This window comes from Panulirus ornatus, chromosome 9, assembly GCF_036320965.1.
Source record: "Panulirus ornatus isolate Po-2019 chromosome 9, ASM3632096v1, whole genome shotgun sequence".
In the NCBI taxonomy this organism is placed as follows: Eukaryota; Metazoa; Arthropoda; class Malacostraca; order Decapoda; family Palinuridae; genus Panulirus; species Panulirus ornatus.
In genome coordinates this window covers 5083300-5099894 of record NC_092232.1, presented here as the reverse complement: position 1 = coordinate 5099894, position 16595 = coordinate 5083300, and the positions used below count along the sequence as shown (strand labels likewise).

The window sequence follows — 16595 nt, the reverse complement described above, 5'->3', positions numbered from 1 at the left end:
GAGTGTTGAAGAGTGTGTGGAAGTTGAGAACATTATCTTGGAAAGCAAAAATGGGTATGTTTGAAGGAATATTGGTTCCACCAATGTTGTATGGTTGCGAGGCGTGGGCTATGGATAGAGTTGTGCGCAGGAGGGTGGATGTGCTGGAAATGAGATGTTTGAGGACAACATGTGGTGTGAGGTGGTTTGATTGAGTAAGTAATGTAAGGGTAAGAGAGATGTGTGGTAATAAAAAGAGTGTGGTTGAGAGAGCAGAAGAGGGTGTTTTGAAATGGTTTAGTCACATGGAGAGAATGAGTGAGGAAAGATTGACCAAGAGGATATATGTGTCAGAGGTGGAGGGATCAAGGAGAAGTGGGAGACCAAATTGGAGGTGGAAAGATGGAGAGAAAAAGATTTTGAGTGATCGGGGCCTGAACATGCAGGAGGGTGAAAGGCGTGCAAGGAATAGAGTGAATTGGAACGATGTGGGATACTGGGGCTGATGTGTTGTCAATGGATTGAACCAGGGCATGTGAAGCGTCTAGGGTAAACCATGGAAAGTTGTGTGGGGCCTGGATGTGGAAAGGGAGCTGTGGTTTCGGTGCATTATTACCTGACAGCTAGAGACTGAGTGTGAACGAATGTGGCCTTTGTTGCCTTTTCCTAGCACTACCTCGCACACATGAGGGGGAGGAGGTTGTTATTACATGTGTGGCGAGGTGGCGATGGGAATGAATAAAGGCAGACAGTATGAATTATGTACATGTGTATATATGTGTATGTCTGTGTGTGTATATATATATGTATACATTGAGATGTGTTAGTATGTATATTTGCATGTGGACTTGTATGTATATACATGTGTATGTGGATGGGTTGGGTCATTCTTTCGTCTGTTTTCTTGCACTACCTCGCTAACGCGGGAGACAGCGACAAAGCAAAATAATGATAATGAAAATAAACTTGTTGCTAAGTGTAATTAACATTATGAAGTTCACTTGACATATGCAATATTTGTTTTGAATGTGTTGGTGAAGATGAAAGTCTTATATGAGAAATGACTTTTTTTTTTTTGGGGTGGGGGTATATGGACTAGGGATTGCAGTGAAAGATGGTAATAGAAAGGTAGCTACAAGAGTGGGCAGATCAAACTTTTATGTTTTGAGGGCTCATTAATGATGGGGGTAAGTCTTCATTATATCCTGAATTTCTCATAGGACACATATGAAAGCGCTGAGGTCTGTATTTTTCCCTCTCACACAGATTGCATGTCTGAGAAGTAGAGACCCCTATGTAGCAGTATAATACAGTACCATTTTAAATGAAGAGGAATGATTTTGATTTTATTTAATGATTTGGGTGTGCAGTTTAAAGGGGATAGTAGCAAGAAATGTTAGTTGAGAGTAAAGCCATGTGGAAGGAGATTTGGAGTTGCATTTAGGGCTCCAGTGAGTACAAAAAATTTAAGAAGAGAATGTACGAGAAATGTAAAGGTGTAAGACCTCAGTTTTTGTGCTGGTTCAAGTTGGTCAAAAACAAGAGCAGGAGAGGTGGATAACTTCTGTAGTGCTGTTGAAACTAGTCATATCAATGAAGAGGAGGAAAATAAGTATGAAGGAAAGACAAAAGTACAAAAGCCAGATGTGATGGTTTGGCCATTTAGGGTGTATTGTTGATGGTAATTTTGTGAAAAAAATAATTTGTAATACAATTGAAGGGACAAGAAGCGAGTTAGACCACAAAAAGAGATATACAAAGGCAATAAGTATATCATTAATGTTTTTTGTATTTTAGGGTGGAGGTAATGAAGTAAGACATTCGTCTTATACCTAGTCAGCTTTAGTTCTAAACTGATTTTTCTTTTTTCTTATTTTTTTTTTAAGTGTAGAAGTCCATATTCACTTCAGCATTCCAGATGTAAGTAAATTGGGAGGTTTTATACTTCATCCAAAAAGCTGGAAAGTGTCAATGGACTGTTCCTGTATGTGGTTGCACTGTCAGTGAGAGGTCAACATTAGCAAGGTTATATCATCATTAATAGACAAAGAACTACTCACTCCAAAGGAGTCCACCCTTTCCTTACTAATGATTGTCATGCAGCATTGAAGCTGCAGGAGCACTATAAAATGGTTCCTGGGGTTTAATGATGTTAATATCAATAATTAATGTGATATTGATAGCAATAATAATAAAGCTAATAATTATAATTCAGTGAGACAGAGTTAAGGATAATGAACAGGAAGATGGATGGATTAGTAATTAGTTATCAATCATTTTTGTTGTTGCAGGTTCATTCAACAGAAACTAGAACGAGCAACACCAGCAGAGAAGCAGATGGTGTTCAATGAAATTCTTACTGCAGCATACTCTCTCATGACAGATGTCTTTGGTTAGTTGAAAGCATTTGGACCTTGAAAGAAAATTATTGAAGTAATAGTTTAATGTTGCTGTTGGTATTCAGAACTGATGCTTTGAAAGTTCCTTATTTGAAAACCTATTTGTATGCTTTCTAGGTAATTACGTCATACAGAAGTTTTTTGAGTTTGGAACACCGGATCAGAAAACTGTTTTAGCCAACAAGATCCGTGGTCATGTCTTACCATTGGCACTGCAAATGTATGGATGTCGTGTTATTCAGAAGGCCTTGGAATGCATTACACAAGACCAGCAGAAGGATATTGTTCGTGAACTTGATGGTCATGTTCTGAAATGTGTTAAGGACCAAAATGGTGAGTTTCAGTTCCACTTGATTTTTGTTTAATTAGATTTCTGGAAAGCAAATTATTACTGCTTGCTTTTAAGAGTTTTGTGGCCTTTCATGTGCCATCCATGCATTTTGTTTTTACTTCACTTTGTTGGTTATGGTCCCAGTAGGTTGTATACCTTTCAGCTTATGATTATGTGTCAGCCATTACCCCACTCCCTTCACTAAATGTATTTATTGTTTATAGACACAGACATAAGGTCAGTGCTTCATGTGTGCAGTTAATCAGGTAATCTTAGCAGATACATGTGTGCAGTTAACCAGGTAATCTTAGCAGATACTGAGAATATTACTAATGTATGTCTTTTTTCTAGAATCTGCCAGAATGTGTAGTGATTAAAGATTATTATATCCTACATGTGCAACAGTTCTTAAAAACAGAAAACAAAAATGTTACTTCAGCTTTTTTTATGTACATTTATGCCTAGAATTAGATAGTTAATTATTGCTGTCTCCATATTTTTTTATTAGACTGTCCTCATGGAATAGATTTTTTTCTTAGTCATGCCTTTTTCCTGTTTTGAACTCATATTTTCCACTTTTTTCTATATAACTTTTTTATTTGTTTGTCATTTACCACATGTATGGTAGCACCATGAACAGGTGAAGAATGGCTTCATTTGCTCATATCTGCTCTGTAGCTTTCATGTGTAATGCATGAAAACCAGAGCTTCCCTTTCCACAACCAAGTACCTCACTCATATCTGTGGTTCCCAAGACTGCTTCATATGCCCTTTTTCAACCCACTTCCAAACAGTGCTTCATTTGATTTAACCCATGCTCATCTCATGTCCTCTTGAATGCTGAGGCCCCAGTCATTCAAAACATCTTTGCAATAGAAACTGGAGGAGTGAAAAGTTGGGTTGAGCTCAAGTCCAGATTATTGTCCATGTTCCCTCTCTCTCTGTCATTTTTATTTTGTGAAGGTAAGCAGCCATTCATTGAGGAGCCATATTCAGAAATAAAGGTGAAACGTAACTGGTATCATAAAAGTTTGAATACAAGTGGATTCTTAGTAAAAGAAAACAGATAAAACAAATTTTAATGTGACTGGACCAATTTTTCACATATATATATTGAACTCCAACAAACTCTCATCTCTTATATATAATGAAAAATCCGTCAACTGCATGAAGTCCAATTGTGAATTGCACTTTTACAAGCTCAGTTACATTTGCTAAAGTCTTTCTTTCATACTATTCGCCATTTCCCGCGTTAGCGAGGTAGCGTTAAGAACAGAAGACTGGGCCTTTGAGGGAATATCCTCACCTGGCCCCCTTCTCTGTTCCTCCTTTTGGAAAATTAAAAAAAAAAAAAAAAAAAACATTTGCTAAATATCCTGTTGTATATGCGAGAAAGAAGTCCAAAGTTGAGCAGAGTAAAGACATGTCACTAGACGAGTGAAATTGCCAAGTAGCACAGCTGCTGCTAGTTTTTGAATTCCAGTGATTGTGAAATGAAGGAAGCCATTCATAAATAGTATGTGAAAGGTTATTAAAGTAATAGAACAAATTTACAGTGATTTAAAGAACATTAGACAAGATATTTTAGGAAATCAAAAACTCGCCATTATCAGCAAAGATGGTGAGGGACAGAATTGTAAAACTGGCTGCAAACATCACCAATCAGCAGATTAAGAATATTAATTCAGTCCTAGGCTTTTTTTATTGTTTATGAGTCATATGACATCAGTGACATTGCATAAGTTGTTAATCTTAGTAGATAGAGTACATTCCAAATACTACCAAGAAAATGAAATATTGTAAATCAAGTTGCTACATGACAAAGTTCAGACAGAAGATATCTGCTTGGTTATTATCAGTTGTTTGAAAGTGAAAGAAAGCAACACCAGCCACATCATTCCAGTCATTCATGATAGTGCACTGAGTATGATAGGAGCACACACTGAATTTTATTTTCTGTTGCACTCTGCATTATTCATAGAGGTATTCTGTGCACAGTCAGTCCCCCAGAGTTCACAGAATGGAAAACTTTAAGAGTGAAGATTGTCAACAAAACAGTGGCCGAAAATTTGAACTGCTGATGGTTTCACAGTCATCAGGAAAAGGTTATCAATATTTTGGACCTTCTCCTGCACAACAGAGTATGATGGATTACCAGGCCTTCTTGACATCTCCACATAAAAACTAACCAGAGGAAGGAATAAAATTAGGCTGTAGCATCTAGTAACATTGCATGATATGCCCTTTTATGGCAGTTACCCTCAACTGAAGAAAACGGAGAAAGGTGCTATTGATCTCATTTGAGGCAGTGTTCTTCCCAGCCATAATTGACTATGCAAAGAATGGATAATTCATTGGAGTTGCTTGGAATCCTTAGTAATGTTGTAGTGACCATAATGAGGGTTACATGCCCTTTTTTTTTTTTTTTTTTTTTTTTTTTTTTTTTTTACTCGCCGTGCCTGTGGTGGCAACTCTCACCCAGAATGCCCACTCTAGTGCCCATGCTGTCCATACATAGGATCGGCCAATCTGGCAAATTAGATATTTTTCGTAAACAAATGATGATAATCTTGAAATCATAAGCTGGGAAGAATGATGTATATTGAATTATCCATGTTATATTTGACAGAATAGATAGTGTGCTGAAATAGGTAATAGAGTGAATCCTGATAAAAGCAAGGAGTTGATATTTGAGGAAAGGGATTCACAGAGAAATAATATGTTAGTAAAATAATTGGCACTGTATTATTTTGAGAAAGGGATTCACTTCTTTAGTAACATTTAGATGTATAATGATTGTAGAGGGATTAGCCCCCCCTTTTTTTTTAAGAGGAATGGTCATTGTAGCATTAATGTGTGTATAGTTTTGCATGTTGTAGGTGCTTCCAGGAAAATTATAAAGGGAAGCAATGTCATCTTTACTGCTGTGACTGGGTTTATTGCAGATTGTGGTTCAGCAGTACTTTGAGGTATAGGAGTGAAACATGGTTATGCAGCATCTTTATTATTATTATAGTACCAGTTGTATTTAAAAAAATCATTGAGGTGTAGAGTGAATGGAAAAGAGACAGGTTGTTGACTGAATAAAGAATGGAAATCTGAAGTAGAATAGACTTAGAGGATGGGTGCACAGGAAAAGAATAGCAAAGGATGAATTTTGATTTAGAGAAGGAGGAAGGCAGTGGGTGATTTTGAAGAAATTTAGTGGTTATGTGGATAGCAAAGATGTATAAGGATGTGGATGTATCAGGAGACTACATGGAACAAGTGGCCAGATACTGGAAGATTGATGACGATAGATTTGAATAGCTTCAGATGATAGGCTCAACAGGAAAGTATCGAACACAAGAATAGAAAAGGCTCAATAGGAAAATATCCAACACAAGAATAGAAATCTGTGCATTGGTCAAGGTATGGAACTAGTAAAGCATCTGTATAAACCATACTCTATTACTGTTTACCCTAAATGAAAATCCATTAACATACTTTCTATCTCTTTTTCACAGGCAACCATGTTGTACAGAAGTGTATTGAGTGTGTGGATCCAATGGCCTTACAATTCATCATTAATGCCTTCCAGGTAACTAGTTTTGTCAACAAATTTATTTCTTGAAACTATCTTTGAATAAATTGTTCTTAATGCCATTAGTTTTATTTTGTATTTATACTTTATCTGTTTATGTTTTAGTCATAATTGTCTTTTGATGGCTGAAGACCTACCTCTATAACATATGTAATTGGCGGGAAAGATTTTAACAAAGATACTTTGTAAAGAAAGGAATGGAAGGGTGTAGAAATGATGTAGGTCGCAGTGCTGGGGAAAATGTAGAACGATGTCATGATAGTCTCGCTAATCATTTAGTTATGTATAATCATAATGCATTTTGTTCCTTTGTTTATGCTGGTTTTATTTTTTTTTAACTATTGCCAAGTCAAGGCACCTAACCCCTAGATTGAATATCAGACTACCCTTATAAAGTTTCTTCCTCAACAAGGGTCCAATACAGTGCTGCCAGTGATGACTTAATAAAACTCTGATAGTTTCTGGATTATTACTACTAATCCTATCCCATTCATAACACAGGTTATGAATGATATTCAGTAATAATGAGATTGAAGGGCAGTGAAATGCAGCGGAAGCACTATATTTGTTTCAGATTAAAGTATTTTTTTTTTTATTTATTTATTCACAGTTGCCCATCCCACCTTAGCAAGTTAACTTCAGGAACAACAGTCGCATTTGCACACATCCACTCTAGCTTCTTGGAAACAAGCTCACCATCCTCATCCTTGCCCAACAGCTGGTTCTGCCCATTTACAGCATATCATCCCCATATACCACATTGATCAAATTTGTTATCCTATCCACTCCTCTAACCCTCCTGAATATCAAGACCATGATAACCCAAAGCCTCTCTCACTGTACAAGAAGGATTTTTTTAAAAACAAACCAGGTTGAAACAATATCGAAATATTGTAATGTAAAGAAGTTAAGATATTTGGGATGCCATCTTTGTTGATGCTTCTTCAACATATTTGCTTGGCTTTCCTTAGTATCTCTCCTGTCTCTATTCCTCCTTTCATACACACATTTATGATGGACTACAGGGAATTAGAGATAGTTGTATACATTTAAGATCCTCATTAAAACTGATTTTCTTCAGCATGTGTTGGAAAAGTATTGATATGTAATATGCATGAAATCTTTTCTGGGTTTATAAAGTTGTTAACCTGCTACATTATGGTGAACCACACGTATGTTTATTTTGCAGGGACAAGTTTTCACCCTGTCAACACACCCATATGGCTGTCGAGTAATTCAGCGTATTTTGGAACACTGTACTGGTGAGCAAACATCTCCTGTGCTTGAGGAACTGCATCAGCATACGGAACAGCTTCTACAAGATCAGTATGGTAATTATGTCATCCAGCATGTGCTAGGTAAGTACTCGTATTGAAATGCTATAATGATGTTTTCTGAAATTTAGGTATAACGGGATTTCGTATGTACTTGGGGCTTTCAGGGCAGCAGTCGTATATTATTAAGTTTCTTTGTCAGTTGAGGAATATTCCCTCTATTTTGATAGATAATAGAAATTATTTTTCACTGAACATGAATAGATTTAAATCCACTTAAATCATCATATTTTTGAGAATGAAGTCTGTTGGGGATGAGAGAGCTTGGGAAGTGTCAGTTGTTGTTCGCTGATGATACAGCGCTGGTGGCTGATTCATGTGAGAAACTGCAGAAGCTGGTGACTGAGTTTGGTAAAGTGTGTGAAAGAAGAAAGTTAAGAGTAAATGTGAATAAGAGCAAGGTTATTAGGTACAGTAGGGTTGAGGGTCAAGTCAATTGGGAGGTGAGTTTGAATGGAGAAAAACTGGAGGAAGTAAAGTGTTTTAGATATCTGGGAGTGGATCTGGCAGCGGATGGAACCATGGAAGCGGAAGTGGATCATAGGGTGGGGGAGGGGGCGAAAATTCTGGGAACCTTGAAGAATGTGTGGAAGTCGAGAACATTATCTCGGAAAGCAAAAATGGGTATGTTTGAAGGAATAGTGGTTCCAACAATGTTGTATGGTTGCGAGGCGTGGGCTATGGATAGAGTGGTGCGCAGGAGGATGGATGTGCTGGAAATGAGATGTTTGAGGACAATGTGTGGTGTGAGGTGGTTTGATCGAGTAAGTAACATAAGGGTAAGAGAGATGTGTGGAAATAAAAAGAGCGTGGTTGAGAGAGCAGAAGAGGGTGTTTTGAAATGGTTTGGGCACATGGAGAGAATGAGTGAGGAAAGGTTGACCAAGAGGATATATGTGTCGGAGGTGGAGGGAACGAGGAGAAGAGGGAGACCAAATTGGAGGTGGAAAGATGGAGTGAAAAAGATTTTGTGTGATCGGGGCCTGAACATGCAGGAGGGTGAAAGGAGGGCAAGGAATAGAGTGAATTGGAGCGATGTGGTATACCGGGGTTGACGTGCTGTCAGTGGATTGAATCAGGGCATGTGAAGTGTCTGGGGTAAACCATTGAAAGCTGTGTAGGTATGTATATTTGCGTGTGTGGACGTATGTATATACATGTGTATGGGGGTGGGTTGGGCCATTTCTTTCGTCTGTTTCCTTGCGCTACCTCGCAAACGCGGGAGACAGCGGCAAAAAAAAAAAAAAAAAAAAAAAAAAAAAAAAAAAAAAAAAATATTGAGAATCTTGGAGTAGTTTGAAAGAAAACTTTGCCAAGTTCACTGTATAATTCACTCCTTGGCCTTTTTTTTTGTGTGTGTGTGACAATTTTTAAGTAGATTACACAAACTTTAACCGTGAGTGGTGAAATGATGAAATTGCTAGTGAAAGAGGAAAGAGTGGTGTATGGCAGGCTCTTATAGAGAAGGAATGTAAATGATTTGAAGATGTATAAGACAAAGCAGGAGGTCAAGAGGGAGGTTTAGGGGTTGAACAAAGGGCTAATGAGATTTAGGGTTAACAAGTAATAGTAAACTTGAGGGAAAATATGATATTTTGGAAGGAGGTTAATTGTGTGATGATTTTACTACATTTCACTATGTCCTCTCTTCTCGCTCACCATGCAGTACATTATATAGGAAGTCCAATCTGTTTAGCATGCTTTAACACATCCATATATCATTTTTGTACTTCATGATAGGTTGAATGCATCTAAGTAGGCTATATATGAAAGTTTTGTTTTTATTGCTTAAATTTGCAAGAGTAGAGCATGCTTAAGATAGCTGTCTCTTTTGATATTAAGAGGTGAAATGTGTCTGAAATGCATGCCTCCCTGATAGTTTAGCATATATTACCCTGCTGAATATACTCCCTAATTTGTAAAATGCCTCGCCCTCTGTATCATTCTTATTTAGTCATTTATTATACTTTAAACATCCTTTCACACATTGCTTAACTTTTGTTAGTATTCATTTGGAGCTTAGTTTTGCATCTCTCTCTCTCTCTCTCTCTCTCTCTCTCTCTCTCTCTCTCTCTCTCTCTCTCTCTCTCTCTCTCTCTCTATTTATCTATGTCTATCTATCTATCTGTCTGTCTCCCTTATTCATCAAACAAGATGTGCTGTGAGTGCATGTGCTGGCCCTCTCTAGTTAAATCTTGTTGTAAGTGGGCATGGGGGGGTTCTCTCTCTCTCTCTCTCTCTCTCTCTCTCTCTCTCTCTCTCTCTCTCTCTCTCTCTCTCTCTCCCCCCCCCCCCCCCCCATTATGAGTGCCACACATACAGTATCTTTTCTCAAAATATTTTCAGAGCATTACTGATTGGTCTGTAACTCCTATGTGATAATCATTAACACATGAAATGTTTGGTGAAATTCTCGTGTTGTCATGCATTGAATATAGGTATAGGTGAGCAAAATTTTAAAAGATGATTAAATAAGAATATTTTTAAAATGTTTAAACTAAATTTAAAACTGTCTTTCAGAGCATGGCAAACCAGAAGACAAGAGTAAAATTGTGGGTGTGGTCCGAGGAGGAGTCCTGAAACTATCTCAGCACAAATTTGCCTCAAATGTTGTTGAGAAATGTGTAACGCATGCCACCCGTGCTGAGAGGGCCATGCTTATTGAGGAGGTAAACATGGGTACCAGATGAGGGATGGTTGAACCTCATCTGTTTTCGTTGATGGATACGTATTACTTTTACAACCTGGTGGTGTCTACACAAGGTTTCTGTCAGTATAGGTAATTTCAGTGTTTTCATGTAAGTTAAACTTTGAAATACCCTTTCTATTCACCCATCAACAGTTAGCGGAGATTTTTACGTTGCGACTTTCACTCGTCTGCTAACGTTATGGTTTCAAAGTGATGACTTAAGCTCTCCATTGCTATCTTGAAAGAAACCTACTTTTGTCTCTCCTTTGGGCAAGGAAGAAGTATATTGAATGTAAGGACCAAATAGACAGAAGTCAACCCTATGAGTATGGTTTCCATTTGATGACTCGAGTTCTACCCTTTAAGGAGAATGTTTTCCATTTGATGACTTGTGTTCATCTTTGGTCTTGAAGAGCATTCACAGTGGCTTTTCTTTGGAATAATGATATAGCCTACTGATTATGAAGTGGCCAAGGTAAAGCATTGAAAGGTCTGAGGGGCCTGGTTGTGAATAGGGAGCTCTGGTTTCAGTGCATTACACGTGATAGCTAGAGAATGGATGTGAACAAACACGGCCTTCCTTTGTCTGCCCCTGGCGCTACCTCACTTATGTGGAAAGTAACGATTAAGTATTAAGAACATATTCTAATACATATTCGCCTTTTTGTCTTTTTCTGGCGCTGCCTCGCTGAAGCAGGGGGTAGCAATGCTATTTCCTGTGGAGCAGGGTAGTGTCAGGAATGGATGAAGGCAAGCAAGTATGATTTGTACATGTGTATATATGTATATGTCTGTATGTTTATGTATATGGAGGCGGAAGGATGGAGTGAAAAAGATTTTGAGCAATCAGGGCCTGAACATATAGGAAGGTGGGAGGCGTACAAGGAGCAGAGCACATTGGAACAGTGTGGTATACCGGGTTCAATGTTTTGTCGGTGAACTGAACCAGGGCATGTGAAACATCTGGGGTAAACCAAGGAAAGGTCTGTGGGGCCTGGTTGTGGATATGGAGCTGTGGTTTTGGTGCATTACAGCTATAGACTGATTGTGAACGATTGTGGCCATTTTTGTCTGTTTTCCTGGTGCTACCTTGCTGAAGTAGGGGTAGCAATGCTGTTTCCTGTGGGGAGGGATAAAGGCAAGCAAGTGTACTTACATGTTTATGTATGTATATGTCTGTATGTGTAATATGTGTATGCATATGTATATATGTTGTCATGTGCATGTACATGTATGGAAGATGAAAGCCAGCAAGGCGGCGGGTTTGGATGGTATTGCAGTGGAATTTATTAAAAAAGGGGGTGACTGTGTTGTTGACTTGTTGGTGAGGTTAGGATTGGCGGAATGCATGCATAGTGCCATTGTACAAAGGCAAAGGGGATAAAGGTGAGTGTTCAAATCACAGAGGCATAAGTTTGTTGAGTATTCCTGGGAAATTATATGGGAGGGTATTGATTGAGGGTGAAGGCATGTACAGAGCATCATATTGGGGAAGAGCAGTGTGGGAGTGGATTTAGCAGTGGATGGAATCATGGAAGTGGAAGTGAGTCACTTGGTGGTGGAGGGTATGAAGGTTCTGGGAGCATTGAAGAATGTGTGGAAGGCCAGAACGTTATCTCGGAGAGCAAAATTGGGTATGTTTGAAGGAATAGTGGTTCCAACTATGTTATATGGTTGAGAGGCATGGGCTATAGATAGAGTTGTTTGGAGGAGGGTGGATGTGTTGGAAATGAGATATTTGAGGACAATATATGGTGTTAGAAGGTTTGATCGATTGAGTAATGAAAGGGTAAGAGAGATGTGTGGTAATAAAAAGAGTGTGGTTGAGAGAGCACAAGAGGGTGTATTGAAATGTTTTGGTCGCATGAAGAGAATGAGTGAGGAAAGATTGACAAAGAGGATATATGTGTCAGAGATGAAGGGAATGAGGAGAAGCGGGAGACCAAATTGGAAGTGGAAGGATGGAATGAAAAAGATTTTGAGCGATTGGGGCCTGAACATAGAGGAGGGTGAAAGGCATGCAAGGAATAGAGTGAATTGGATCGATGTGGTATAATTGGGTCGACGTGCTGTCAATGGATTGAACCAGGGCATGTGAAGCCTCTTGGGTAAACCATGGAATGTTTTGTGGGGCCTAGATGTGGAAAGGGAGATGTGGTTTCAGTGCATTACACATGATGGCTAGAGACTGAGTGTGAACGAATGTGTCCCTCAACCCTATTGTACCTAATAACCTTAATAACCTTGCTATTATTCATACTTACTCTCAGCTTTCTTCTTTCACACACTTTACCAAAATCAGTCACTAGCTAGAGACTGAGTGTGAATGAATGTGTCCCTCAACCCTACTGTACCTTAATAACCTTGCTCTTATTCACATTTACTCTCAGCTTTCTTCTTTCACACACTTTACCAAAATCAGTCACCAGCTTCTGCAGTTTCTCACCCGAATCAACCACCAGCGCTGTATCATATATATTATCCCTGGGGATAGGGGAGAAAGAATACTTCCCACGTATTCCCTTATGCATGTCGTAGAAGGTGACTAAAAGGGGAGGGAGTAGGGGGCTGGAAATCCTCCCCTCTCGTTTTTAATTTTCCAAAAGAAGGAACAGAGAAGGTGGCCAAGTGAGGATTTCCCTCAAAGGCTCAGGCCTCAATTCTTAATGCTACCTCGCTAACACGGGAAATGGCGAATAGTATGATAAAGAAAATATACATATATATATATATATATACATAGCTTAGAAAAGGGGATGTTAAGAGGTGATCTGATACAGGTTTTATAGAAAGTTTCAGTGACCTTGATAAAACAAACTACTTACAGATAAGTTTGTGTGATTTCACTCATAGTTATTGGTATAAGATTTTGGGCGTATGTTTTACCTTGTATAATGGAAAGTACAAATAGACCTTAGTAACAGATCCTCACTAAACAGATTTTCACATATTGAACATGATGAAATGGGTGAAGGATGTGGAATCGTGTATGCTAGGGAAGCATGTAAGGACAGGGATAAGTGAAGACTTGCCATGGCCACCCTTTTGATGGAAGTTCCCAGTGGGAAAGGGCATCAGAAAATAAGATAGATAGAAAAAATATATTAATGTAACACAGTGTTATCCCTGTGGCTAGGGTAGAAAGAATACTGCCCACATATTTCATATTTTGTAGAAGGCGACTAAAACAGGTGGGAGTGGGGGGCTGAAGATCATTCCCTCCAGTTTTACTTTTCCAAAAGAAGGAACAGAGAAGTGAGCCAAGTGAGGATATTTCCCCTCAAAGGCTCAGTGATCTTTTCCCTATGCTACTTTGCTAAAGCAGGAAATGGCAAATACCTCCAGTTTTACTTTCCCAAAAGAAGGAACAGAGAAGTGGGCCCAGCAAAGATATTTCCCTCAAAGGCTCGGTGATCTTTTCCCTATGCTGCTTTGCTAAAGCAGGAAATGGCGAATACCTTTGAAAAATACAGTGTATGTAATAGTCGTTTGAAAACAGAACAGAATAAATCCATCAAACTTAGAAGAAAAAGAACCCATGGATATATTCACTTCCAAAAAGAACCCATGGATATATTCACTACCAAAAAGAACACGTGAATATATTCACTACCCTCTTAATTTACAGTCTTTAAGCCAGTTGTGTACAGCCTGCAATAATTCGCATCAGTTTCAGTCATGTTTGCCCTCTTTTTAGCTATATCTTTTGTGTATCCAGGGAACATTTTGAACCCATCATGCCTGGAAAATGACCTACAAGTGCATGTATTGGTAAAGTATCTAAGAAGCCCAGGAAAGTGATTAAAATGGACTTAAAGATGCAAGGGTTAAAGCAGGCAAACGTTAGACGCAAGTAGGTCAGTCGCTTTGATTAGCTTCCCCCAACCATTAAAATTTTACTCAATAGCAGTTAGAGGATGAAAAGAGTCCACCAAGTCCCAAGTTGCAGTGCATTTTTCCCATCAAAGGAATATGCCACTGGAGACAGTGGAGAATACATCAGGAAGGAGTAGGTGCACTTTCAGAGCACAGCAGTAATGATCAAAACACTGCAAACTCAGACAAATTGGTGAATGTTGATTGAATTTAGTTTCATATGGTATTTACATTTACAGTGCCTTCCTTTTATCTGTGAAACGCCAAAATAACGTCTGCAGAGCTATTACTGTTTCTGAAGTCAGCCATTCTATAGCACTTAATGGTGTAAGAATCGACAGGTAGGAATGCATCTCCATAAGCACCTTGTCAAACTGACCCCTTCTAATGGTTTTTTTGCTAAATGGGTATTCCTCAGGAATACATCTCCATTGTAAGAGGTAACTGTATACTTTTTCTTGAAGAGGATTGTTAAAATATGGAAAGATTTAACTATTAAGAGTAGTTAAAATCAGTACCATGTATACATAAAAGAATAGACTTGATAAACATTATGTTTCTAATCCATGACTAACATTAATTGCACCTTCTTAACTATATGAAAAGTTTATGGGCTTTTCTTTATGAAATATCTCTATACCCCATCACAGCAATTCACCCTGTCCCATGCATGCCTTACATCCTTTTGCATGCTCAGGCCCCAAGCACTGAAAACCTTTTTCTTTCCATTCTTCAATGATGCTCCCATTTGTTCTCATTTTGTTTTTTCTTTGCAAAACATTTTCTGATTCTTCCCGAAGTTAGCTAATATTCAGTCACACCAACCGTCATTTGCCCTTTTTTTTTTTTTTTTTTTTTTTTTTTTTTTTTTTTTTTTTTTTTAAGCTCCTGCACTTTCCTCATGGCCTGCCACTTTCTCGTGTACTTTTCCCAGTCATTTGCCCAATTTCTATGTAGGTAACACTCATACGCCTCTCATTTTTTCTTTCACTAGCAACTTCATCCCAACACTGACTACCTTTTTGCATTTGCCCACCTCCTGTTGGTGAAAATGAAGGTGGATTAAAAGAAGTGTTTGATTGCAAGTTGGGATATAAGTGCACTTTATAAATTGGAAGTAAATCATTAAATAGGTAATTCACAAATATTAACTTCTTGCTGTAAATATTCCTGCCAGAAATGCAATAAACATAGTGAATACAGACCACTAAAACTGAAGCAGCTATCAGAATATAATGAAATAGTGGTAGAAGAGAAATTGAAAAATATAGAGAAAGTACAACCAGTTATTATTTGGTCCAGAGACTTTGATTAACAACAGTATATGAGAATATAAACTTAATTGCAAGAGAACCTTGAAATGATAATGAAATGAGAATTTCCATGGGAAAACAAACTGGGTGAAAAGAGTGGGTAAAGATAATGAGAGTATCATTATGCAAAGAAAGGAGAGAAGAGCAAGTAAGAAATGTTGACAAAGAAATAGTGGAATGAGGAATCACACAGAGGGAATGAGGAGAAAGTGATACTTAGCACAAAACAGAATCCAAAAGAATTAATCTCATAAATGAGCAAAGCAAAGAACAAAAGAACTGAGAGGGAACTTTCTGAATTGATGAAAATGGGTCCAAGAAGATATGTAAGATATGCTAATTGATTAGTATAAGTCAGTATCCATTACAAATAGGAGATAACAGAATGTTTAATCAGTATGATTACAGATATCAGAAGGTGAAAAAATGCAAAGGACCAGTTTATGGAGAACTCAACACCAGGTATTGGTTGAATATCAGCAATTTTCCCAAAGAAAAAAAATGCATATTGGCAGTAGCAAAACCAATGATGCTGTTGGTGAAACAAAATGTAGATGAGAATAACTTGGCAGATATTGTCATTGTCATATCTATATATAACTGATTCAAAAAAGGAGGCTCTTAAGATTTTCTTGAAGCAGTACAGACCAGTTGGCATCTCATGTAATAAGTGTTTGAGAGTTTGAGGAAAAACAGGATCTTTTGTAGAACTAATTTATAAATGAGGACCAACATTGATGTGGACCTAGTTAAAGTACATGAGCACAACTATCAGTGTAATACAGAGACATGAAACTACTTTGAAAGGAAATAGAAGATACTCATTTCCTTTACTTTTCCAAGGCATTTGATAAACAACAGAATTCTATTAAAGAATGTGGACACAATATTATAGGTAAAATATGAAGATGGAAATTGTAAGTAGTATTAACTAAAACTATGTTTGATGAAGATGCTCAATTAGATGTACCACTTGGAAGAACGCTGGCTTCAGCACAATTCATGATAATATCAGATATAGTCAGGGAAGTAAAAGAAAGCATACGTGGATGATGTGCCATTGACACCATTTTCAGCAAAATGATTGAAAA

The 16595-nt window shown here is 38.0% G+C and overlaps 1 protein-coding gene across 16 annotated transcripts in view; it reads left to right on the top strand.

Annotated features, from left to right (window-relative positions):
• Positions 1–16595, top strand: part of pum (pumilio) — a 522382-nt gene that overhangs the window by 437779 nt on the left and 68008 nt on the right. For all 16 annotated transcript variants that reach the window (XM_071664569.1, XM_071664578.1, XM_071664577.1 and 13 more), the window contains 5 exons: positions 2271–2371; positions 2496–2711; positions 6216–6289; positions 7482–7650; positions 10147–10295. In XM_071664569.1, coding sequence (XP_071520670.1) covers positions 2271–2371; positions 2496–2711; positions 6216–6289; positions 7482–7650; positions 10147–10295 — 709 coding nt within the window. The remainder of the gene's footprint in view (positions 1–2270; positions 2372–2495; positions 2712–6215; positions 6290–7481; positions 7651–10146; positions 10296–16595) is intronic.